Below are 25,203 nucleotides of genomic sequence, written 5' to 3' on the forward strand. Positions count from 1 at the left end.
TGCGCGATGGAAGTTAGTCCCAGACGGTTATTGGCTGATGTGTCGTCTGTAACGTGGTTTCATCTGTTCTCCTTCCGCGGCGCAACGCAGAACGCAGTCACAATTTTTGTAACCCCTGTGGACACATCAGTTTATGTTAACCGAAGTCAAACTGGGTGTTTAATAGCTTGTAGTTAAGCAGCTCCGTAAGGGCCTTTATTATATGGAATTAGATTTAGCGAAACGACCAGAAACGACGCACTGCGGAACAATACATGCCCGTCGACGTATCCATGAGCCACGGCGCATGTGTAGAAATACGCATTTTTTTTGTTGCCGGTTGCTCAGTGAGGTTCAGCTGACGTTTTGCGGTTTTTTTAAGGAAAAAAAGCTGCGAGTAGTTCCCCTTTTGGACCATGGAAGGCTCCGTCCTCGATTCTTTAGAGGACTTGGGGTACGATGACGTTGCTTACCCCCTTTTTGTGAAAAAAAAAAAATGTTGCATTTTGCGCTACCGTGCACAGTTTGAAACGTTGCCAAATTGGTTGTGTTGGTAGCTTATATTCTGGAAGTAATGAACGTGGCCGTGATTCAGAAATTCAGAAGCGACACACTTTCTCATTAAAGCCTTTGAAGCCCACAATTATGAGGAATTGTGAATATTTTCAGGTACGAAGGAGCCGTGATACATGATGACGACAGCTTCGACAAAGAAATTGCTGACGGCGTAAAATCAGTGCAGTACACCGAGGTGGTATCGTGGCTCTCCAATGAGTTGAACGTTCTCTGCAAAATGGAAGATAGTGTGAACACTATAACTGGTAAGGTCTCGCATAGGCATTCAGAATGTGCTCACACGTGTGCCTCTATCTCAAAAAGCGATAAAAGCTTGTTAGCTTTTAAAATGTACCTCTATCTGCAAGCGAATTTTACGTTTGACCCAACCGTTTTCCAGATCCTGACGACTGGAACACATTTCAACTGGAACTCAGCGCTTTCCTGAAAGAAATGCGTACGTGTCTTGAGCAGCTGTGTTGACGTTATATATGTTATTTTTATGCACACACATTTAGACTGCCCAATACAAGCGCTGACAGAAGGATCCATGAGCCAACGACTTGTATCCCGAGAGAACAAGCTCCTGTGTCTCAGTAAGCACGTTATAACGTGCCTTCATAACGTTGCAGCATGATTAACTTGCGTTATGTGTCTCCGTAGAATGTGCACTTTTTTTTTTTTGCAGGTTTTCTGTGCTCTGAACTCGAGGCTGCCCGGATGATGAAGGTCTTGAAGCCCCAGAGTAGTGGGCTTGAAGTTCAAATGGTGAGTTACTTCGTAATAAACGAGGCGTTGACGGTCCCAAGCAGTTCTTTATCACACCTCCTTTAAACAGAAAGAGTCACCCACAGCAAAGAGCCTAAAGGCACTGATTGTGACCCTCGGTTTTGGAAAGCCCCCTGCTAGCATCACCCCAGCCCAATTGTTCTCCAAAGTGGAAACTAAGGTAATGCCTATATGAACAGAGTTTACATGTTTTCGTTTGCAGTCTGGGTCTTACTTGTCTGGGTTTACCAAACATACATCCATTTTCCCTGGCATTTTCTTTCAGTTACGAGAGATAGTGCCAAAAGTAGGGTCGGAAGTGATGAGCAGCAAACCCCTGTTTACCGGCGGCCTCTCTGAGAAACAATGGTTTGCCCTGGAAAAGCTGCACGAGCAAATGCAGGAGGAGTACCGCATTCGTAGAGAAACGCTGATCAAGCGTCTTGATGTGACGATTCAGTCGTTCAAGTGGGCAGAGAGACTCAAGGCACGAAAGACGACACAAAGTTGGGCACTATAGAACTGACTAATCCGCATCACATTTTCCCTACAGGGTTTTGAAGACAAAATAGCGCAAGCTTACATGCCAAGGAGGCGACTCCTCGTAATTGAACCAAATGTGACAGTTGGGGATGTCCTTGCAGCTCGTGAAGGTATATCGTACGCACTTTTCGGAAGGGGGCACGTTACATAGACACTTGTTCTGACTTGTACGCTCATGTGCAGACTTGGCGATAATTGACAAGACCAGCAGTGCATCGGTGCGCAAAAACACGCAGAGCAAAGTGAACAAGGTGCTGATCGGTTCTGTGCCCGACCGCGGAGGACGTCCGGAAGAACAGGCCCCTCCTCCGCCAGAGATGCCCAGTTGGCAGAAACGCACCGATCCACCTCCACGTGGTGGTGGTAAGACTCACACAAACTGTTGTCATCTTGAAGGTAGCCTGAGCAGCAATTGCAGAAAGAAAGTAAAGCTGAAACCAGGGAAGGATAACGGACGTATTTTCATCACCGTTTCTGTTTTTGTTAATGCTATAGTTTCGTTTCCGGTATCCGTTTCTGGTACCAGCTTTTGATTTTCGATTCTGTTACGTTTCCGTTGCTGTTTCCGGTAGCTGAACGGCTGTTACAGAGCTGCGGGAGGACAGCCCGTCTGGCCCTGTCAGCACCCTGTTTTGCCCAAATGCTGCTTCGGTGTCACAAGTGCACAGTACACAAATAATTTTACGTCGTTGAAATGCGCACATCTTGCTAGATTTCGTAACGAAATGTAGGAACATGTCTTCAGTCTTCATTCAGTCATCAATTGAGTCATCAGAATACAAAAAGAAAATGAAGTGTCACTAAAATGTTATCGCACAACAGTAATAACCATTACCGGAATTCAATACCGGATTATAATTTTTGTTTCCGGTAATGGAGGACAGTGGCATGCGTTTCCGTTTTCCGTTATCATTGCCGTTACCCTGGCTGAAACTTTACTGCAATACTGCTATCAAATCGTGGTCTTACCTAGAAACGGTGTGGAAAGAAAAAGAGAAACTGTGTATTTTGGTTTTATTGTACTTATTTCCTGGGCTCCATACCCGCGTTCAACCTAAGGACTGCAAGAAATGTAGCTCGTCAACCCGCTGGAGAAATTGTACTGCTGCGCCAGCCGGTACTGCGTATGCTTTCGGGATTGGCACGCTACTCGTTGCTATGTAGATTGATACAGCTTGCAGCCAATTGGATATTGGCTGCTATATTGATATTGCAGCCAATAGGCACAAATGTAGGGCAGGGTGCAAAGGAGCATGAAAAGGCTTTAAAAAAAAAGTGTCAGGAGTAGTACAAATTAGGGTTACAATCCCTGGGACACAAAAATCTGTCAGTTTGCAATGTCATGTCTTCTGCACAATAGTGTAGTGAAGTGCGCCTTCTTTTGTTTCTCTCTTTTTGTGTTTGCTACCGCCTATCCCAAGTCTGAACCAGAGGAATCGACCAGTTGCCTTGCTTACTGGCTGTAGCAGACGATTCTCTCTAGCCAATAAAAGTGCTAGGATGATGAAACGTCACAATGTGCCAGAAGAAGCTGGGGGAGAATGGTTGCGTTAAGTAGGCGCCCCTCCTTTGGCACACTCAAATCGGGAGTATGAGACAATTGGAGTGGCCACTAAAGAGCAAAAAGCAACATTGGAGAGCTACACTGCTCACTCGCTGATGCGATGATAACATAAAAATTTAAGTTTACTGAAATCAGAGCATTGGGTAACATATAAATTCTGTATTTTGCTTCTGAATAATGAAGTAAACACGACGTAAAAGACAAAGGGATGGACGAGCAGCAGGATGGACAAACAGACAGGACGAGCGTCTCCTCTGCGCGTGTTCCTCCGTCCCTTTGTCTTTTGTGTCATGTTTACTTCGTTATGCATTCACACCAACTAGCCCAGGTGCTTGTCGTCTGCTGCCATGCACCCAAATGAAATGGGAGCGCGAAAAGTGGAGTCTCGCACTCCTGGGTGCATAAGTGGCGCTTGTGTCGCGTTAAGTGAGTGGAGTCTGAAACACTCTTGCCTCAGGGTGCCTACTTAACGCACCGATTGCTGCCACTGAGCGCACCCTTGTAAACCAATTTTCTCAAGATATGTGTGCTTCCTGAAGGAAATATTTTGTGACAATTCCTGGAGGTATTACGTATGTTAATCTTGCGCTGTAAAAAAGTAAGTTTGAGGTGCTGTCCATGCTCCTTTAGGCATGCTGTTCCTTGGTTGAACATGACTTGAACACAGTTTACTTACTTTACAGGTCATGGAAGAGGAGGAGGAACTCAATACTCATCTGGTCGCGTTCAAGGAGCCGGATGGGACAATCGCAAGGACTACGGGGGAAGAGGAGGTGATGGTGGGGGAGGATATGGAGCTAGAGGAGATGGTGGAGGCTATGGTGGAAGACAGATTAACTATCAAGGCAACTACGGAGGGGGTGGCTATGGCCAGGAGCAGAGAGGTCATGGCCACCAAGACAGTTCTGGCAGTGGTGGTGGCTACGTACAGCAAGAAGGTTACAGAGGGGGTGGTGGTGGGAGAGGTGGACGAGGGGGGAGAGGTGGAAGGAGGTGATGGAGGATGAAGGGTAGTGTGTGTATTTGGCTACAATGAAGTAATTTAAGTTTCCAATGAATGCCTGTAAGTGTATGTGTGTCCGTGCGTCTGGCTTTGAAAGGTAATAAAAGCTGTGCTATGCAATGAACATGAATTGAATAATGTGGTATACAGGCACTCGAACGTGTATACAGGTCAGGAATTTTTCAGACTTTTGTGTACGTTTTAATGTTTTTTTCTGTGTATTGGTGCTGTTATACTGGCAGCAACATGACTGCACCAGGGTACTTGATATCACTGCAGTGCAAGCAGATGTGGAGCAGAAGCAGAAAGACAGTTTGGTGAACCTCATCAGCTCGCATCACCACCTTGCAATCCTCCATTTTGAGACTTGAATGACACTCTTTCTATTCCCACAGTTGTCTCGTGACGTAAACACCCAATTATTAATATTATTATCTTTCTATTCCAGTTCTACTCGTTTATGGTAGCTGTTACTTCCAAACACACAGTTTTGTTTACCCAGATGCTGAACACCCGTTACACAGGTTTTCGGGCAACTTTCTTTTGTCGTTGAAAGCCACGTCTTGACCCTGTGAAGGGTGCTGAAGATCCACTTTATGGTACACATTGTAACGGAGAAGGTCGGACCAATTTGTATGCCTCCTATCACCACAGAAAAAAAAAAAAAAGGGTCTGCATGATCCAGTAGTTCCACGAAGGTCATTGAGATGTCCACCTGTCTTTGCAACATCCAGGGCAACGTTATGTATTGTGTCACTGTACGCAAATTCGTATGTGAACACGTCCATTTCTGCCTCTTGCATGTTACATGTGCGCAGTTAAATAATGAAGTCGCCATGCTGATTGTAGAGCCCTGCACCATCCGCGGATGGAAGCGGATGAAAATTTAGCACTTTCTGCGGTGTGTGGATAGGATGCAGATGGCTCGAGGTCGGATGCAGGTGCGAAGGCAGCCGATAGGTAGCGGATATACTGCGAGCTGTAATTGTTTCACCAGCAATTTATTTGTATTGCGCGCTGACAGCGACCGCATCCTCTGGTTCACCTTTCACCATTAACGGCCAAAACGGGAGATAAGGCATTCTGGCGTCTTGAACCGCGCGAGCACCGGTGAGCTAGCGTTCCACGCGTTCCAGAAGTCTCTCCATATCGCGTTTGTTGAAAGGTTTACCTTTGCTTGTCGTCGTGAGTCCTTCCGTAACAGCATGGAGGCATCCGAAATTATACCACCATGCTTCCAGCGGTCTTTTTCGCGTCCTTCGAAACTTGCGGATTTTGCGGATCGGATGCGGATGTAAACTGTTGTGTATGTTGTGGATGCGGATAACGTGTGCACAGATGCGGGTCGGATGCAGATGCCAAAAATCTCATCCGTGCAGGGCTCTAGCTGATTGTACTCTGAAAACCAGTCTCTGAGGCGTAATATTTTTTACACAAAGCATGAGGTGTATACTGTTCTCCACGTTTTCTGCACATGCAATTTTATGGGTCTCGTTAATGCCTGCAGCATGTGGCAGTCTGCAATTTTGTATCCATCTGCAAGGCATCCAATTCTTTTTGGGTTTTCATTGAACACTCCCTATTAGTGTTTGCAATGGGGGTGAAATGTATCTGAGTTAGATAATAATTTCTTTTAGATCATTGTTGCTCCAATCAACGTCGGTTAACTCGACTCTGGCCAAAATCTGGCCACAGAGTCATTTTAACTGCGGGCTCGGATTCCGAGTCCGAATGTTCCTGGGCCTCAGTTGTACCGAGCTTTTATGAGCCATTCTTTCGCAGTACTTAATCCTCAGCATATACCAGCTCCAGTGGCATAGTGGTTAGGATGATCGCTTTCCACGCCGAGACTGGGAGGTGACACGGGTTCGAATCCTGTCACCTGCTGTGCTATCTGAGGTTTTCCCTGGGTTTTCCGAAGACTTTCCGGACAAATGTCGGCACAGTTCCTCTTGAAGTCGGCCCAGGACGCACACTAACCCCCACTACTTCCTGCTGTCCTCTCTCCATCTGTCCACGTCTGTACGCCGCTCATAGCCACAATTGCTTCGCGGCGCCAACACATAATTAAAAAAAAAAAATCCTCAGCACAGTTTTGAAAACAAAGCAACCATGTACACTCCTGTCAACCTTAATAATAACGCTGCAAAAAATTCAGCCTCATTTCCGAGCGCGATAACAGCTGCCCTGGGGGTGCAGGGGAATGTTGAGTGATGTTAATGTAGTGATGAAGTGAATGTTAAGTGTTAAAATTGTTGCGTTAACCTAACACGATAATTTTGTTCAATGAAGATTTTCTCATGGCCCTAAGGTTTGCTGTAATCGCGCTTGGGAACGAGAACATATTTTTTCCGGTGTTAATATTAAGGCTGACTGGAGCTGTACCTGGTTGCTTTGTTTTCAAAACTACGCTGAGGATTAAATACTGCGAAAGCATGGCGAGCGTCACGTTATCCCACGTTACAAAACGTTACGTAGACCAAAAACGAAACGTTTTCTAGTGGAAAAACTAGTTTTTTGTCCATTTTTCGACGTTTTCAAGACGTTTTGTGCTACTAGGGTAGTGGCATTGTACATGACCCCTTTGTCGATCATTCGCTGGTAAGCGGTGGATGATGAAGGCGATACTGCCCTTGCATTTCTTTGATATGTTAACGGTCTCGAGCCCCACACCTTTCCCAAATGCCCGTGCAGACGAAAAACTTTTAAATCATGTTGCAGCAAATGGTTCTGAAACAGTTGCGCAGCATAATTAAAGCGGCCACTGTAATAGGGCACCGATAGGTCCAAAACTGAAAACACTTTTTTTTGCAGTGTGAGTCAAACAATGAAAACTGAAGGACACTGACGACTTGCAATAGAGGAGCTCTATTTCGCACGCAAACATAAGAATCAGCCTAGAAAAAAAAAAAAAGACTGCCGAGGTAGTTTCTCTTTCTATGCTGGGTCAGTGCAGGTTGAATTTACATTGTGAAACCATCCAACTTCTTCCCGCTTCTAAAGATCGCCACAGCGGCGCCACCATTCATGCAATGATGAAGATGATGAGGCTTACTCATTCGCGCGTAGTGCGTTACTGGAATACATTATACTTGCAAAACGACACAGATGACTCGTCAGCTTTCTTATCGCAGCCGGATCACAAGAACAGTTTAATAATTCCACGTATGTTTTGTGACATCACTTCTATTTCGAAGTTGACATGATGAATAAGCGCAAGAATGACACAGACGGACGGGACGGACAGACAGCCTGTCGTTCTTGCATTTGTTTACGTCACTAAACTAACACGCTCTCCATGTCCTTGCAAGTTGAAAGCTTTTTGTCCAAAAAAGCTGCTTTGCGAAAAGCACAAAACTTATTTCCTTTCTAGGAAAATATAACCCTGTTGTTTATTAAAGAAAGCAAATACAAAAAACCAACAGAATATTTTTTTTTCACTGGTGCGTTCGATGTCCATTTTTGTGCGGTCACAACAGCAGATGCAATGCAGAAAGCGAGAGCACAACGAGTTCATTGTGAGAAGTAAACACAACACGGTGGAAGGCGTCCAATTTCTTGTCCTTGGGTTTGTGCTACATGCAAGCAATCGGCACCGACACAGTTTCTGCATGGAACAGCGTTTGGTCCCTCATTCTTTATTATTTCCGTGCGTTCACCTTGATGTTCTCAACCGTCCCTTCCAGTGTTGCTGCTGTTGGTGTCTCTGCTGCCGTCGAAGCAGTGCCTCTTGGCGCTTCCTCTCAATTTCTTCGGGAGTACATTTGTTCTTAGTAGTTTGTGCTAGAAAAGGAACTATGCTTAGTACACACAAGGAAAAACAAGACAGAAATTCTAATTCACTTAAATGTAGGAAATTACATCAATCATAAGACTCCGAGGTCTACCACTTGTGCCGAAAAACAAGAACCCCATCTTGCAATATTGGTAAGGTTATGCATTACCAATAACAAGTATTACAGAACATCACATCAACTAAAGCAAGCCACCTAAATGAATGACAGTGATCCAAATGTCAAAAGCTGTCGGATGATAATGGTAACTATTGTTCAGCCGCTGTTGATTCTGGGAGCACAGGTTTGGCACATTTTTTATCACGTTGAGTAGATTATGAAGCATTGATGATGTTTGCAGTGTCAGCAGCATTATTATTAATATTATTAATAATAATAATGAAAATAGTTTAAGCATTTAGTAACAGCTGCCCACTGAGCAGTAACAGGATCATGGAAAGTAACCATGCTGACATCGGAACACGAAGACTGGTAAACGCAAGCTGCAAGCATCGAAGCATGAAAAAACATTGAAAGACTGAAATATGGCAGCCAGCAGCAGCAGAACTCAAACCTAACCTTCTTAATTACATTCTTCAACCTATCAACACAAACAGCAAATTTGATCACATCTGTTCTAGATATCACCAGATAACACCACCAAAAGTCGTAATCCAACTTACATTCCACCTTCTCTAGCCACGACATGACATCTGGAGTCGTGAAGTCGTCGTCATCTTCTTCCCAACCAGCTCCACTCCTCGAAAGTGGAGAAGCAGCTTTCAAGATCGTACTGCGAGCACCATTCTCCAATCTCGACTTCTGGTGGGAATCCACTTTCTTCGCATTCTGATTAATCACCGATTGCTTCGAAGTGGTCTGGCCTGGCTTGCCCCGTGGACCCCCATTTCTGGCTGTGGGAGTTGCACTTTTCTCAGCCTGCCCGGAGAGACGGGCCGAACATCTTGTGGCATTTGTAACAGTAAATGGTGCCGAGGCTGCTTGCCGGGAAGTACTGCTGTTTTGCTGTGGCAATGCAGCGGTGGTGTTGGTGGTACTATCAATATCCTTTTTGGCATCCTGCTGTTGTAGAGCTTGTTCATATGTACTACAGACCCAGTCGAGCAGATTATCATCATCATCATTTGTTAGTAAGGTATCCATAATATCTGTGAAGGACTGGTTGGTATTTTCTGCTGCATTCCTACAGCGCTGCCGGTTCGGTGTTTTCTGCAAATAATGAATAACTTTAGAAATTAAAGAGTTTCATAATTAACTTGACATCAATCTTTAAATCACTATTTACAGTTCTTTCTGTTGCTTTTGGGACGGGGGATGCGAGTACCGTGGTACCGACTGGACGCTGGATGGGTGACCTCCGGTTAGCTGTCAAGCATTGAATCCGCGGTGACTTGCGGAGTCTGGGAGACTTCGCCTTAGTGCCACGTCGAAGTGGAGATACGAACATCAAAGACACACCTTCTTCTTCAATACTACCCATCTTTTTTGGTGGCCTGTGAGGCAACATTTTGAAACGTTTCACACTCCATTTGCATGGGTAAGATTTAACTTACCGTAAGGGTGACCCCACCATTTCAGCTTCCTGCGATGCAGCAACTAGAATACTCTCATCCCCTTCTGCCCAGCTTCCACCATCCGTGTCGTCCTCCCTATTTATAAGGAGGCCTCGGCAGCAATTTTTGGCCGCGACCCTTGCACCGGTTGTGTCTTCTGGCTTATTTTCACCGTTTTTATGCTTCAAACTGTAGAACAATTGACATCAGCTATAACATCTCTTCCAAACATGTGATGAGACTTATTTTTGAGTTTCATTCTTAATGTGCAATGAAAATGTACACACCTCTCGGTGACATCAGAGTCACCTGTAAAGATTGCAAGGCCTCATTCAAGAAGATGGTAACCCACACCGAATAAGAGATGGCAGGTGACAGAAAATGTACCTTTCTTACCATTTTTGGTTTCCTGAATGAGCTGCAGTAAACCTTGCATGCGTTCAAACAAAACTTCTGGGTTGGGAGCTGCTTTTTCCTGTTTCTTTCTGGCTTCATCCCTGGAAATACCAACATGTCAGCTAACATGCAAGTTACGGACCATTTCATTATAACGTATACATATGGAAACATGCCCTGCTGCTTTCGTTGATGACGCGGGAGGAATGACATCATTTTTGAATATGTCCCAGGCTCCACTATTTGGTTCACTTTCAGCTGGCTGTCAAAAGAAGAAACAATCAGGTCATTGCTACAGCTGCATTATGGGTAACAGAAATGGCAGTTCATTTCGAGTGCCACCTTCGGTGTGAGAAACATGTAAATGTAAAACATGCTTACCCCATGTCTGAAAAGCTTCATTACGTTAGCCAAGTCAGATTCATCCCGTTTCTTCACTGAAACGATCACAGAAATATAATGTGAACTTCGTACTAAAAATAACCGGTCACACTGGACCTTAGGCCACACTACCTCAAAGCCGCATTTGTAATGATCAATTACCTTGCATAACTTTATTTCGTGGAGAACTGTAGTCCCATCCAATGTCTGAAACGGGAACGTCTTGCGAGCACAGCCACAGGTCAGGGTCCCGTGCACTGTAATCAACTTCACATTCTCGAGCATTCTCTTCGATGGCGTCCTCTGCGGCATATTGACAGAAAAGGTGTGATGAAAAGAGCTCCAGTGAATGCGATTATAGTTTCCTTTGAACTTACCGCCACAAGTCGTTTTGACACCCGGAGCACGGCCCTGCGCTAGTCTCTTCCTAGCACCACGACGTTTCGGTGTAACTGTGTCCTTGCGAGCGGGGTCCTTTGCCGGTGACGGCCTTGGCTTCTTCATCTTGAAACATTCGGTTATCTGTTTATGTACCGACATTTTTAAGCGACGCCAAAACCATTTCGAAGAAAAATGTAAACAACATGGCCGCCGTAAATGATGTCTTCCTGTCAGACGATGGGAGTCCTTCAAAACGGATGAGCATTTAGGATTGATTTTAGTCCCGTATTTTGATATGACAGTTAGCTTGCTCAGAAGTTGGCAGTGATCTGTAGTATAAAAATATTGAATTATTTGGTTCTCATCATTAAACTAATTGAAGCAATTTAGGTATTTATGAGCAGATTCGTTAACCTCGTTCTCTGGATGACTTGACCACTTGACGTCTTCGGGCTGTTTGTTTTGGTGCTGGCTGGTGGCTGTTCGTCGGGTAGGCCGCGTCAGTTAAACCTTAATTACGCTTTTACCACCACCTGTGTTGAGTTGGTTGAAGAATCTATAACCTCTCCTGTGTTATCACTGCTCACGAACATTTGTTATATGCATTATGAGCATTGCATCTAGGAGTAATGTTGTAACCTCATAGCAGCCTAATGAAATGGAAAAAACTGCTTCCTAGAAAGCAGGTACGTGAACTCCACGTTTTCCCGCGATATTTGTGCCGTTACAGCGAATGTTCCTACTCAAGTTCTACGCTCTACCTGCAAGGCATTGTGCTGAGGGCATATTGTAATGGGTTACTGCCATAACATGTCACTCTGACACGAGTCTATCAATTCATAAGTCAAGTCAGTGGTCAAGTGTCACTCACAAACTTCCGGGGCTCTACTGTTCTACTGAAACAGTTTATTTGAGCAATGAAGCGAAGCGCATTTGACGAGATGGTTGCATTTCCATCTGCTGTTTTAGGCTGCCGTGACCACCTTAGGCCCAATGGAGATTTGCCGTGATACCAAAACCACAGCACGTTCTAGTTTGCAAACACCAGAGTCTACAGCAGACGACGCTAGTTTGAGGTAGTAAATTTTATTGAGACTGTACAAATACATGTAAAGCGTTTGGCAGGGCTGCATGACCTTACTGAATGTTATTTCACATTGCAGCGGATCATCTACAGACAGCTTATCCAAAAAACGAAATCCACCAGCTAAGCCCCCTAGGCGTCGACACTCTGTTTCATCATTAAAAGGTATTCAATATTTTGACTTTCTTATTTCCAGTCTATCGCAATATTAATTTTGGAAAAAATTTTATCAAGGGTCCGAGTCTACCGGAAATCTCCGCAACTTACCTGCTTCGCTGAAGACAATGTCACACTTCGTGATCGGTGGGGGCGACGGCCACACCACAGACGGCAACACTACCACGAGAACAGACCCTGTCCACTGGATATTGGAGCCTCCTCCGAGCTTTGGAGGGTCTGCGGCCCCCATGTCGCTCAACTGCAACCATACGTTCGAAGGCATTGGCACAAGCACCCCCAATGATGAGAGAGGAGATTTTCATTCTCTACCCCTGTCTATGTCACATATACACAAGCCAAACATGCAGGTAAGGCCCTCAACACATTAAAGGTTTACTAATTTCAAAGCATCACTGAAAATTAGCATATTTACTTGTATAATCTGTGCACTGTTTCTGCCCCAAAAGTCGTCGGAGAATTTGGGGGTGCGCAAATTGCACGGCAACCTTTGTAACGGTATTCAAACGATGCAAAATTCTACAATTTTAGTGTGCTGGTCATACAGGCTCCCAGTAGAGCCGGTATTGGCGTTATCATTGAATTGCACAAACGCGAAAGAAGTACCCACCTACCGCACAACTGGCGACAGTTGGGAGGCAAAACTACAGTCCTAGGCAAAAAAAAAGAAAGAGGGCCACTAGTGCTCATTTTACCAGGGAAATGAGGCGAGATGCTGTTGGGAGATCATTGTATCACCTATTGCGTCTGTGGACAACCATTTGAATGTGGACGCAAGTCAAACAAAAGCGCCGTAGTAACTTTGGTAGCACACACGGTATTGCAAAAACCACGTGGCAAGCGAACAACCACCACTACGGTCACAGAGAGTCATGGGTGTGCAAATTACGCCATTTTTTATTGTCTTAGCATTTTTCGTGCGAGGTTAGGAGCGCACAAATTATGCGATGGAACAAAATATGTGAGTAAATACATATAACGCATACTAATATACAGCGATGGCCACTAACTACTTCTACAGTAGTTTAACTATAACTACTAACTACTTCACGATGGAGTAGTTTAACTAGTAGTTCAACTACTTTTCAGGGGAGGTAGCTAAAACTACTTCTTTAACTACTGCGATGTATTTTAACTACATCTATAACTACTTAACGTTGTCCATCAACACCAATCTCATTCTATAGTGTTCTTGGACACCTAAATATGACACAAGCAGTGATAAAAGTGAAGATTTAGTACACACGCACGGCACAATTGCTCTGCACCTCCGTTCTCATCAAACAAGTAGACCAAGGAAAAGGTCGGAAGCACAATCGTGCCGTAAAGCTTGCGGCAAGATCAGAGAGAAGTTGGCGCCTGCAGTAACCTAACTACTGTAGTTAACTACTCGAAATAGTAGTTTAACTAGTAGTTGCCACTAATTTTTCTGCAAGTAGTTGATAACTACTTTTTAACTACAATCAGGTAGTTTAACTACTGGCCACCACTGCTAATATATAATAGTACATTATGTTAAGGATGCCGATCCTGGATGTTACTTAGTTGTTTCTACGTGTGGTTATTTTGCCTGCTTCCGTGGCACTCACATTAAGAAACTTCCAGACACTTCACAATTCTACGAGCTACGGTCTGTTTGCTCGGTCGGTCCCGCCAACTGCAGTTCGAGGAGCCCCGTACAACAACTCTCCGTCTCCCGTTACGGACCGCGATGTTCCTGACGTAGTGTCACGCTCCAGGGTTACTCCTGGCACTTCGCATACGCACACCAGACGTTACTGTGGCATGCGGCAGGTGTTTGTTCCAAGCCACCTATCCGTCCCAGGTCATCCGCGGAGGACGCACAGTGATCCTGTCATCCACTTGGACGAAATGGCGGAAGAAAATATTGCAATGACTGACTGGAGCGAAGGTAGACGGAAACCGATTCAAAGGTAAATTTCTTTAAAAGAGAGTAATAATGAAATACACCGATACTGTATTTTGTGTTATCTTTTTGTCCCATCCCTCGAAGCGCAACCAATTCTTTCTTTGAACACGGGAGTAGGAGGCAAGTGCTCTGGCGCAACAGACTTGTAGGCAACATATTTCATGAATATGAGGAGGAACACAGAAAATGCGCAGGAAGGGACAAGTCTCATCCTGTTGTATTTTCTCTGTTACCTCATACTCAAGGAACATGTTCAGGACCGCGTAGATAGTAATTTTGGAACCGAAGCAAATAGTTACATAAACGAAGCGAATGGTTATAGGTAAAACCGAACACACATGCAGCAAATGTACGTTTATATGTACATGGTACGTACATGCATACAGACCTTTGTATGAAGCAGCACTGGCTTTATTTTATACCCTCCACTCTGGAATTATTTTGGTTTGCTACTCTCAGTAGTCACCCCAGGAAAAAAGGCTACAATGGTGACTAATCTTGTACAAATACCTTACTGGCTTTTGCACTTTGTGCGAGGCTAAAGACGGTGCCATGCTGACGGGATATCGTACAGTACTCATCTACGGTGGGATACGCCATTTGCGAGTACTTAAATGTTTGATTTTCTTTTTTTGTCTGTACGAAAAATAGTTCCATGAAAAAAAAAAAACGAGACTTTACGGTATATGATTCTTCACTTCGGTACTAGAAAAATCTGACTATTCTCAAAGCCCTAGATATACTGTTTCCTACAAGATCTAAAAGATGGATTTTGTTTTAAAAGGCTGCCTACATAGCAGACACTGTAAATTTCAGGCCACACTTTGGGACTGAAGCTGATGCCTGCAACCCTCAGCCACCTTTGGGTGGCTTTGCTCCGGAGGAGATGGAAGCACTCAAGAAAATAAACACAAAGGTGGTAAATTTCGTAGGCTTACAAAGTAGAAGCTTCTTGTTTGAAATGGGTGTTTGTTTCTCTATGTAGCTGTGGACCCGAGTGAGGCACCTCCAGTCGCAGTTTGAACTAATGAAGCGGGTACGAAATCCTGAGAAACCCACTCCACCCGGCCCAAATGGAAACTTTTCTGGTGAGTTTGCTCATCACATTTTGTACACCAGTTTACTAGTATCAGACATGTATGAGATACTCAAAAATGTATTTAGAACAAGATAATAAATACTGACGTTAGAATGTAATTAAGATAGAGTATAAATAGACCCTGAAGTTTTCGGGTTTTATTTTTTTCCAAATTCAGGGGGGTAAAATTCAGGTCAATGACTTGATGTAAAAAATTCGTGCAAATTCGGGCGGAAAAATTACCATCAGACTGAATTTGGGGATAAATCGGGCTCTATTGTCGAACAAACGTTCGTTGTACAGCCTATCCAGAGTATCAGACGTTGAGATCAACCGTGTATTTTGTGAAAAATTAGTATGTCATTGCCGTGAGGTGCCTAGCTTAGGTGCAGTTTTGCGGGTAGAAATCGGGTTTAACCCTAAACCGGTCAACCTCGATTCGGGGTGCAAATTCGGGGGAAAATCGGGTTTAACCCTAAAACTTCAGGGTCTAAGTATAAATACATGAAAATTAAAGTACCTAAGATAGAGTAAGAAATACTTCAATAAGTATTTGAAATACAATTAAGATACTATTTATCCTTAAACGCAAAAAGTCACTGGTCAATGCGTCAAGTCGCCGCTATGTGACATGAATCACCTATACCCCGCGTACTACGCAAGCTGTCCCTGTGTGATAGGAGTCATCTAAACACAAGTCCCAAAAAGATGCAAGGAGATACCACATAACTCAACTAAGTATATGTGACCCAGAACAAAGCAAACTTCTAGCAGGTCCCTGCCCGGCGAGGTCAGAGTTGGGCGTTACCGTGTCAGGGCACACATTATACGAACCCTCACTCGCCAAGGATTAGTACACACGGGGCAATATCTCTAAACGGAGACTTCCGAGAAGGGCCAATGTCCAGGCCAAGTCCAAGGGACTCGAGAAGTTTCCACTGAACAAGCGAGGTAATGGAAAGACCAGACACGGAAAGTTTGAGAGGGAGATCCAAAATATGTAATTAGAGTATCGAGTAGAAAATACCATAAAATGTATTTTAAATAGGGTACAAGTACACAAAACAAAGAGTATCGAGTAGAGTACCAAAAGTCTGACTAATATGATGCAACAATTACTATATTCCACTTGCATGGGAGTAGCATAAGACAAGAAAGGCTGGAAGTGGTTTGCTCTCTGTTCGATGTCATCTACACGTAAAAACATCCCAATTGACGAGCAGTCCCAATCTTTGTTCAGAGGCAGAAACTTGGTTCTTCCAGTGCCGTATTCAAAATAGCCAAAGAGAGTAGAGCCTGAAGTTTTAGGGTTAAACCAGATTCTTCCCCAAATTGAAGGTTGCCCCCTTAAGAGTGAAACCCGATTTTTACCTAGCAAATTGTCTTCACTGAGACGTCTCTTGGAATACAGACCAACTTGTTTGGCAGCAAATTCAGTTGCATCACCGTTTGTACCAAACCGGTACCGATAGTTTGAGTTACTGGGCCTTCCCGCATTTAGCATCTGGAAGTTTTTCCACCCGAATTTGCATTAATTTAGTGCACATTTGTATGTGCATGATTTGTACTACCGGGATATTTCCTGAAAACTTCAGGCTCTACTTATGGGTAATTTCTGAGAGCATAGCTTCGTTGAGGTAGAGGATACTGTAAAAGTTGCCATGGTGGCTGGAGGTCTCCATCTAAACTATTCTTCCTCTCGAACTATTGTTTCATAATTGTTCAGTAACTGCGAGTTTGTCATTTTGTTCGTGTACTGTTCATGCAGCAGTATTTGTTGCTGAAGCACCTGAGGATGTTGCTGGATAGCACAGATAGACATTGTGCTAATTGCTCTATTACGGCATTAGTATGGCAGCTATTACGGCATCTTTCTTTTTCGTAGGGATCAGGTATTAAGTTATATTGCTCACGTTCCAAAATGGTGTTACACGTCCTGAAGTGGAGCATTTCACCACTGAAATGCTGAAAGTATAAATAATAATTATAAGTAGTATTAAGTACGTTATAAGTAATGCTGAAACGCTCTGCCTCCATCTACACGCAGGTGTCTGTGTATGTACCCTGTTTGCACAACCATGCGAAAGCTACCCGAAATATCAAGATCTGAAACATGCTATCAGTCATGGTACTCATTTTGTTTGGAGTCACAAGCTCCAAATTATTGAGCAAGTTTGAGCAGAAATGGCACAAAATATTGTAACTGTTCCTCCAAGAAATGGTAGAAAATGACTGGACCTGAAAGTCGGTTCTGTGGAGAGTTGTTGATGCCACTGGTGTTTTCCAAAAAATAAACAGTTTTTTAATTTTTTGGAATCTAGGAAATCGGTTGGCGACTGTCGATTGGAATGTGGCTCTGTTTTTGAAGTCAGCATTTTCATCTCACTACTGCCTGTTACAAGAGGGTGCTGGCACCTGATTGTGCTTCAGGACGTTATGCGATTATAGTTGATTCATTGCTGGTATTTTCCTATGCTTGTATTGTCCTGATTGGATGAGGTATAGACGTGAACCACAACAGACAACGGCACATTGGGCCATTCTGTTGTACCAAGTATTCATGTGTACCAGGGTGATGGCCTATATTTCTGAAACATCTTATAAAATGCCAAACTTGAGCCAAGTAATGTGTCACAAAATGCAGATTGTCAAATGCAAAAAAGATTTCTAACAGCATATAAAGAAATACAATAAATATAGGCTGTAGTTTACTGCCAGTTGAAGTTCTCAAATGACTCATCACTTGCGTCCCAAGTTACAGCTTTTGAGGTCGTCTTGCTTGTGACTGAAGAAGTAATTGTCATTGTGACATATTTTTTTCTCTGTGTAGACCTCCTGGCTGATGTGTACTATGCTCAAAGGGAACGTGATGATGCTATGCACAATCGCCTCCGCTCAGCCAATAATGGGTTTGACAAGGCCCAGAAAGAAATGCGCAGGGTTGCGGATGTGTGGTGGGTATAGTTGCTATGGCTTGCTACAAATGTGCAAATAATTACACATATGAGGGGCGTTCAAGTCAAACCGGGACTTTGTCTCCTGAGTCTACAAACGGCTCGCGCTACTTCTTTTTCGTCATTTTCACACGCAACAGGCCTCCGCGTTCACCACGTGGTGGTCCAAAGTTTGTGCAAAACAGAAGACACGTGCTGGACAAGATGGCCGACGACAACGAGGTGAGCGCGCACATCGAACAGCGAATTGTCATGAAGTTTCTCGTGAATGAAGACGCAAAGTCATCTGAAATTCACAGAAGACTTCAGGCTCAGTATGGCCACGATACACTTAACCGCAGCAAAGCGCTTGAGTTGTGCAAACGGTTCCGAGGCGGCCGTACATCAGTGCAGGACGATCCCGGCCGGGGCGGCTCAGAGCCCAGTGTCAGAGTTCCTGAGAACATCCAACGTTTTTCCACGGTTTTCTGGGACAAGGCTGGCTTTGTTCATGTTGATTTTCTGCCCAGTGGTACCACCATCGATAGTGCACATTACTGCAAGGTTGTCAGGGATGTGTATAAGACGCTGAAGCAAAAGCGGCCGGGCCTCATCACCAAAGGAGTCCTCCTCTTACAGGACAATGCACGCCCGCATACCGCGCATCTTACGACACGCACCTTACAGGAACTTGGCTGGGAGTTGTTGCCACATCCCCCTTACAGTCCACACCTCGCTCCCAGCGATTTCCATCTCTTCGGGCCACTGAAGGTGTTCCTTGGGGGCCGACGAGGTCAAGAATGCGGTCCGATCATGGCTGCTACGCTCCGGTAAGGATTTCTGCGCTGCTGGCATCCAAGCCCTCGTGAAACGCTGGGACAAGTGCATTAGTGCAGCTGGAGATTACGTTGAAAAATAAAACGTATTTCTCGCCCGTAAGTTCACTTTACTTTTGCGAAAAATGAAAATTCCCGGTTTGACTTGAACACCCCTCATACTATGTGCCACCCCTGACATGCTTGTTTCATGCTTTGAAAATATGGCTGACGCTTCTGCCAGCAGAGTCTATTATTTGGGTGACATATGAGCACGAGGAGACTGGGTAATACTGTCTTTTTGTAATCATTTATTGATAGACCCTGAAGTTTTAGGGTTAAACCCGATTTTTCCCCGAATTTGTACCCTGGATCGAGGTTCACCGGTTTAGGGTTAAACCAGATTTCTACCCGCAAAACTGCACCTAAGCTAGGCACCTCATGGCAATGACATACTAATATTTCACAAAATACACGGTTGATCTCAACGTCTGATACTCTGGATAGGCTGTACAACGAACGTTTGTTCGACAATAGAGCCTGATTTATCCCCAAATTCAGTCTGATGGTATTTTTTCTGCCCAAATTTGCATGAATTTTCTACATCAAGTGATTGACCTGAATTTTACCCCCCGAATTTGGAAAAAAATAAAACCCGAAAACTTCAGGGTCTATTTATTGACCATTTCACATGTGTGTTTAGTGGATGCCATTACATGTAACTGTCGCACGTTCTGATACCCGAACTTATTATTGACACACTTGTCTCACACTGATGAAGTTAGAGCTTTTGAAACATGACCTGTAGCTTTATTGAAAAATTCTCGGTATAGTTCTTGTGGGTTGCAGGTTTTAATACAAATGTAATCTCTTCCTCAAAATGGATAAGTATAAGTTTGTCATCAAAGACCCCTCCCTGTAGGGAGAATGCAGAGATTAGATGTCAGAGGACTGCCGTTTCCCGCTTTCAACAATAGATTGGTCTGCTACTGCATTCCCCAATCACTCTCTCTTGTATCACCAAAGCAACAGTCGATGCTGAGTGCCGGTTTTACAAGCCATGCACTCGGAAACTGAAGGCGAGTGTCTCGTGAATGGGGCTTCATCGAACAGTGATGAAGAAAGGGATAGGCTTTTTTTTTTTATGCGTGTCTTGTGTTTAATGTTGTGAATTGTGGGTCTGTCATTAACATGGTGTACTTTCTTGTCTTCAGGTATGACGCATCAGACAGTACATCCAGTGATGACAGTACGGATGATACAGTGGCTCTCAGTGTGAGTTGTGTATATTTGAGACAGAGATTTATGGAACTATATATAGTCTGAGTGACAGGTACCTGGTAACAGCTCCGACTTCACAGAACGATTATGGATAGGGCCTTGCGTTGTAGAGTCAAACCTGGTGGAGCCCATGTTACACCCCTGATTTGCATCGTTGTCAGCTAGGGTAAAACCTGAAACCCCCCTGAAAATTAACTTGGCAAAGTGCCAGTTGAGCCACTAATATGGGCAATGGAGAACGTTCAGCACCGTATAGTCAGCATGGCTGTTCCGCACGTTGTATTAGTCTAAAATGCGAGATTTTTTCCACCTGAAAATTCGGATCCCCTTCACTTCATTATTAAAACCGTAGTTGTTACGAAACCTCCTATAGGAACTACATTGCATTCATATATGCACTTTGGTTTCATGGTTTTTGCAGTTTTGCATACAGCATTTAAATGGCTTAAGTCATTCTGAACTAGCACTATTTTTTGCGTTAGGGACTGGATAAAATCTTGCACGGCATCGACAGCACAAGAAGACCGGCCAAGTTACAGCGGCACCGCGACACGCTTCTGACCACCGTTAATCATTTGAAGGAACGTCGCAGCAGGAGGCATCGCAGTGATGTTCGCGCCCTGCAGGCAGAGAGAGACCTTGCCTTGGAGAGGGTACGACTTTTCTAAAACTTGCAGATGTTGCAGAATTATTTTCATGTGCCGGATGGATATGGGCACGTACAGTTCGTTTTCTGTTACGATTTGGCCATTGTTGCATTCCAGGTAAAGGTACTGGAGAAAGAATTACAAGAAATGCACATGAAAGTGATCTGGAAGTCAGAAAGTTGGACGCCCACCGTTGTTGTGAGTTGTGCGCCATTTGTATTGGAAGTTTAACGTTGCATGATGTGCAATATAAGCTCTCTCTCTCTCTTTCAATAAATGCAGGACACCTTGCAGCAGGTAACACAAGAGAGGAATGCAGCGCTCGGCAAACTTCAGGAACTGCAGGAGAGCCTGGGGACAGCCCACAATGGGTAAGCAGTTCTTCCGAATCTATAGGGGCACTCCAACGGCAAACTGCCAGGTGTCTTAAAAGGAGGGTCGCATCCAGAAACCCTTCTGTGAAACCAATACCACTATGTTCGGCACCGACCTCAGATATTGAATAAAACCAATTTAAGGCCAGGCTCCGGCAGCGATGACGTCAGCGTTGGCGTCGCTCCTTAACAGGACGAGTGAGAGGGCGGCTCTCAGAGGAGAAAGGTGCCGTCCAAACACCAGCACTATCCCGGCATCTCTTTTTCTAAGGCCATGCAGGGAGTGACGTTTTAGCCCTTTTCCAGTGAGGGAATGCCTGCGTACTCTCAACATCCAGCGTCTGCTCCTGTCGCATATTCCGTCGATTAACCGTCAAAACTACGCCACTCTTTCGCGTGAGATTTTCGATACTGTGGTTAGTGGTTCACAAGGAATAAAATAACTAAGGCCCATACTTTTCCGCGAGGATTCGCGGAACTATCACATTATTAAGGATGTATCGCAGAATTTGGGGGTTTGTACAGAATTTCACGGAACTACGAATCTCATCTGCGGAAAAAAGCTTTGGTGCTGGAGATCGGTGTACCTACGGCTCGTAACTTCCTTTCCTGCACCACCTAACTGAGAGGAAAATAAACGTGTACCATGCATCTCACGTTGGCAACACTGATTAAGCTCGCAATCATCCTGTCTTTACAACTGTTTTTGCTCTCATCAGTGATAACCCATCTCGTGCGTTCCTCACAGTGAAGTGTGCTATGGCTAAACATTCCCACTTCGGAAAACAAGGTTGTAAAGGTTAGGATGGTACTGAGCAATTCTACGAAAGTGCCCAATTGTTTTTCTGCCGCTACAGTGTTAACTATGTTGTGCTAGTGTTAAAACACCACTGGTGTCTAAGTACCATGTCATGTTTAGCTACAACGGTACTTTGAATTTGTAGACACGTTACTTCTATGCCATGCAAGCTAATAAAGATTTTGTATTCATATAACTCTGTCAACCTTGCAACTACTTGCCGTAGACAATTGCATGAACGTAAGATTTGCTGCAGCAAGAAAGCGAGGGCCTTAAAAATATTTTGAAATCGACTGGAAAGGATGCGACCCTCCCTTTAACCCATAAACTGTGGTGGCAAACTTAGTCTACCACGAGGTCACAAGAGGTCACTTTTGATTAATGTTCCGGGTATGTCTTCTCGACCTAGCGGATCGGAAAGGACCGAAGAAGCTCCGAGGATATCGAATGAAGCTCAGACAGACTTCATTGGGATCAGGGAGAACTTTGTGGAGAAGGACAGTCTGAAAGAGTTGAGGGACGAAATCGAACGCATCGGCAGCAGGCTCGAGACTGAGATACTGTCCAGGCAGAATGCGGAGATCAAATGCCAGAAGTGAGTGTTGAGTGATTTGAGCGGCAAAGAAAGAAATAGCTTTGTTTTTGACACTTCTCAAGTAGTGTCACCTTAGAACAATTTAACAGTACTATTTATTGCATCACAGGTTGGAAGAGATGATCCACAACTTTCAGAAACGAATCAATGGCATCACAAGTGATTGCTCTCAAGCATAATGATTGGAACATAGCAAATTAGTGGCAGCATCTGGTGGCTGTGACATAGACAGGTGCCAACTTTCAAGGTCAGCAGTTTGGGCTGGCTACATGGCACTGCACATCAGTGCAATGCGTAGCAATTCAGTGACTCAGCAACATTGAAAGGTGCTGCAACGAAAAATTTGTGCCCTTACGGTTTCTAGTAGGCCTATTGCAACAATCTCTACAAGCCAGACTGCTTATGTGGATGTGTTTCCACAGAACGGACTAGTTCCTAAGCACGATGAGATTATGTGTGTTGTAAGCTAGTTATAACGAAAGCTTGTTAGTTGCAAGAGTTTGCTGTGTGGAAGCTTGACCGTTATCACATTGGGCTGCAGCTTTACTGACACTTTGGTAATGCACGAAAACACAACGGGAGGTTCTGATTCAAGGCGACTGCCCCTCTCGACTGCACTACTCTTCCCTCAAGACTTCTTTTCTGTGCAGTTGCCTTATTTTTGTTCTAGGGAGCACAGCACTAAAAAGATTCTCAGTGCAATACACAGACATAGAGCTCATACAAACTGTAGTACAAACGTGCCTATTTATTTATGCGAGCAACTCAGATATAGATTTTGTCAGAATAGTGTACAGAATTGATTAGTTTTCTTTCTTTTTTTTTTCTTTTTTTTTCCAGCAGATGAACAGGCCATGCTCAGTATTAGTGCCACGATGGCTTTGTAGTGCGAATTGTTTCAAAATGACCAGTACCATATCACTGTGACAATCAATATAAAAATTGACAATATTTTCCAATTAATGGTGGATTTTCAGTATTGTGGGACCAAACATTTTCCTCCTGCGAACTTTAGGCATGGTGCAATAATGATAGAATTGTTGTATATTTTTTTAGAAGCCTCTTACGGGAACTACAGTGCATTTGTACATGCACTTTGGTTTCATAGTTTTTGCAATTTTGAATATAGCATTGCAATACATGTTACATACCTCATTTGCTGTGCCTTGCCTTTGGTGATATAGCACGTATGTTTAGCATTTACTGTTGGTGTTGAGCTAACACATTACTAATGCACACACGATTATGGCAGCCTCAGGCAGCTGTGTTGAGCAAAAAACACATTGTGCCTATATCAGCATGCTTTTCTGTTTCTGTAGTGCCCATGCCATTTACTTTGTTAAGGTGTAGCCCTCCTATTGGAGGAAGACTTGTCCTTGACATTATCAACTGTGATATCTATATGGTTAGTGCCTGTTTGTAATGTACATCTGAAATGCCTGCATTTGATGTTTGATGCTGAAATTATGTGCTTTACCTATCTATGGTTTGCAAATGTATGTGTAGCTTTTAATGTCCCATATATTTTTTTTTTTTTAACTGCCATAGTGCTTTTGAAGGGAGTTTTTCTTTTTTTTTATAGAATACACCAGTATCAACACGCACGACGAAACACTGTGTGGTGCTAAACGGTGTCAAAGATCCATTACAGATTTTTAGGAATACGTTGCTCTCCTTGTGTGTTTCATCTGCATGTGTAGAAGGGTTGACGGACAAAAGCCTGAATGATGCATTTATATGAGGGGAGGGGATAGTTAGCATTTGATGTCGGCTGCCGGCCCCTTTCCCTATGAGAAGGTACCGATTACCTTGTAAGTCCCAGAAAGCCACGGTTTTGTGTGGAGATACTTTCCCCGGTTGACTGCCTGATTCGTTGACACCTTCTCGAAGTCCACGAAGCTGGTAAGTTGGGACTCCAGCTAGCGAGAGGGTAAACACAAGTATGTGCAAGCAGACCTACGCTCATAAGGGTGCTATAGGGGGCTATATATATTTCGAAAAGGGGTCGTCGATCCCCTAAGTCAAGTTTATTTACCCGGAGGAAGGAAAGAGTTGACGTGGAATGAAAAGGGCTGTACTGGATGGATAGCAGGAAAAGAAACCTAACAATGGCAATGAATAGGCTATGCAAGTAGGTCACGCTTCCGCGCAGCTCCTTAGTTCCCCCCCTTTCCCTCAACCTCTGACGTAACCCAGCGCGGCACATGATTGGCTGCCCCCCTAGCACAACAAACTGGATGCGGAGGTCCCACGTGGGTAGGTTCACGTTGGAAGGAAGCAACGAAGTAGCCACAACATTGAGCACGTTGGTTACTCCGCGCCGACCGGTGAGTGGAGGAACGCTGCCCACGTGATTTCTCAGCCCATTTTCCCCTCTCCTGCGCAGAAGTTCAACTTGCACAGAGTATTACGCATATTTATCTGTGTATAAACGCCACCAGTGTACACCTGGTGCATGGGGAAAAAATTACCCAACAGCAAACCATTCACCAGGAAGAAAGGTTATCGGTCCTGCCCGGTCGCAGCGGGCCGAAAGCAACAAACCACAACAAACATAGATGAAATTGGTAAAA

The 25,203-nt window shown here is 44.2% G+C and overlaps 3 protein-coding genes across 4 annotated transcripts in view; 2 read left to right on the forward strand and 1 right to left on the reverse strand.

Annotated features, from left to right (window-relative positions):
• Positions 1-4,538, forward strand: part of LOC135397002 (protein FAM98A-like) — a 40,528-nt gene extending 35,990 nt beyond the window's left edge. Inside the window, exons 1-10 of one of the 2 annotated variants that reach the window (XM_064628285.1) lie at positions 284-433; positions 649-800; positions 935-991; positions 1,053-1,130; positions 1,223-1,302; positions 1,373-1,483; positions 1,589-1,789; positions 1,856-1,955; positions 2,029-2,208; positions 4,093-4,538. In XM_064628285.1, coding sequence (XP_064484355.1) covers positions 396-433; positions 649-800; positions 935-991; positions 1,053-1,130; positions 1,223-1,302; positions 1,373-1,483; positions 1,589-1,789; positions 1,856-1,955; positions 2,029-2,208; positions 4,093-4,406 — 1,311 coding nt within the window. In that variant the 5' untranslated portion in view covers positions 284-395 and the 3' untranslated portion in view covers positions 4,407-4,538. Of the gene's footprint in view, positions 1-283; positions 434-648; positions 801-934; positions 992-1,052; positions 1,131-1,222; positions 1,303-1,372; positions 1,484-1,588; positions 1,790-1,855; positions 1,956-2,028; positions 2,209-4,092 lie in introns of those variants that run through there. The other variant, XM_064628286.1, reaches the window with a different exon arrangement.
• Positions 4,539-7,759: 3,221 nt separating this feature from the next.
• On the reverse strand, positions 7,760-11,153 carry LOC135398152 (uncharacterized). Its single transcript, XM_064629587.1, has 10 exons — positions 10,914-11,153; positions 10,699-10,839; positions 10,537-10,592; positions 10,332-10,417; positions 10,156-10,256; positions 10,047-10,068; positions 9,760-9,948; positions 9,492-9,699; positions 8,869-9,415; positions 7,760-8,195 (listed from the first exon to the last, which is right to left on the reverse strand). Exons 1-10 carry the CDS (start codon positions 11,074-11,076, stop codon positions 8,068-8,070), a joined length of 1,641 nt encoding a protein of 546 aa, XP_064485657.1. The 5' UTR covers positions 11,077-11,153; the 3' UTR covers positions 7,760-8,067.
• Positions 11,154-11,339: 186 nt separating this feature from the next.
• Positions 11,340-24,294, forward strand: LOC135397005 (uncharacterized). Its single transcript, XM_064628290.1, has 14 exons — positions 11,340-11,603; positions 11,887-11,993; positions 12,081-12,166; positions 12,236-12,528; positions 13,784-14,112; positions 14,925-15,024; positions 15,094-15,196; positions 18,017-18,140; positions 20,149-20,209; positions 20,698-20,868; positions 20,980-21,060; positions 21,145-21,233; positions 22,445-22,630; positions 22,740-24,294. Exons 1-14 carry the CDS (start codon positions 11,571-11,573, stop codon positions 22,807-22,809), a joined length of 1,833 nt encoding a protein of 610 aa, XP_064484360.1. The 5' UTR covers positions 11,340-11,570; the 3' UTR covers positions 22,810-24,294.
• Positions 24,295-25,203: the final 909 nt, after the last annotated feature.

The sequence above is a fragment of the Ornithodoros turicata genome, chromosome 6 (assembly GCF_037126465.1).
Source record: "Ornithodoros turicata isolate Travis chromosome 6, ASM3712646v1, whole genome shotgun sequence".
Lineage (NCBI taxonomy): Eukaryota > Metazoa > Arthropoda > Arachnida > Ixodida > Argasidae > Ornithodoros > Ornithodoros turicata.

What these genes read in the sequence shown, in the direction of transcription:
- LOC135398152 (XM_064629587.1), bottom strand. Translation starts at nt 11,076, where the DNA reads ATGTCGGTACATAAACAGATAACCGAATGTTTCAAGATGAAGAAGCCA. An exon ending in TGTCAAAACGACTTGTGGCG is followed by an intron (nt 10,840 to 10,913) that starts GTAAGTTCAAAG and finishes AATATGCCGCAG; the next exon opens with AGGACGCCATCGAAGAGAAT. An exon ending in CATTCAGGAAACCAAAAATG is followed by an intron (nt 10,069 to 10,155) that starts GTAAGAAAGGTA and finishes CAATCTTTACAG; the next exon opens with GTGACTCTGATGTCACCGAG.
- LOC135397005 (XM_064628290.1), top strand. Translation starts at nt 11,571, where the DNA reads ATGAAATGGAAAAAACTGCTTCCTAGAAAGCAG. An exon ending in AACTGCTTCCTAGAAAGCAG is followed by an intron (nt 11,604 to 11,886) that starts GTACGTGAACTC and finishes CTGCTGTTTTAG; the next exon opens with GCTGCCGTGACCACCTTAGG. An exon ending in GCGGAGATCAAATGCCAGAA is followed by an intron (nt 22,631 to 22,739) that starts GTGAGTGTTGAG and finishes ATTGCATCACAG; the next exon opens with GTTGGAAGAGATGATCCACA.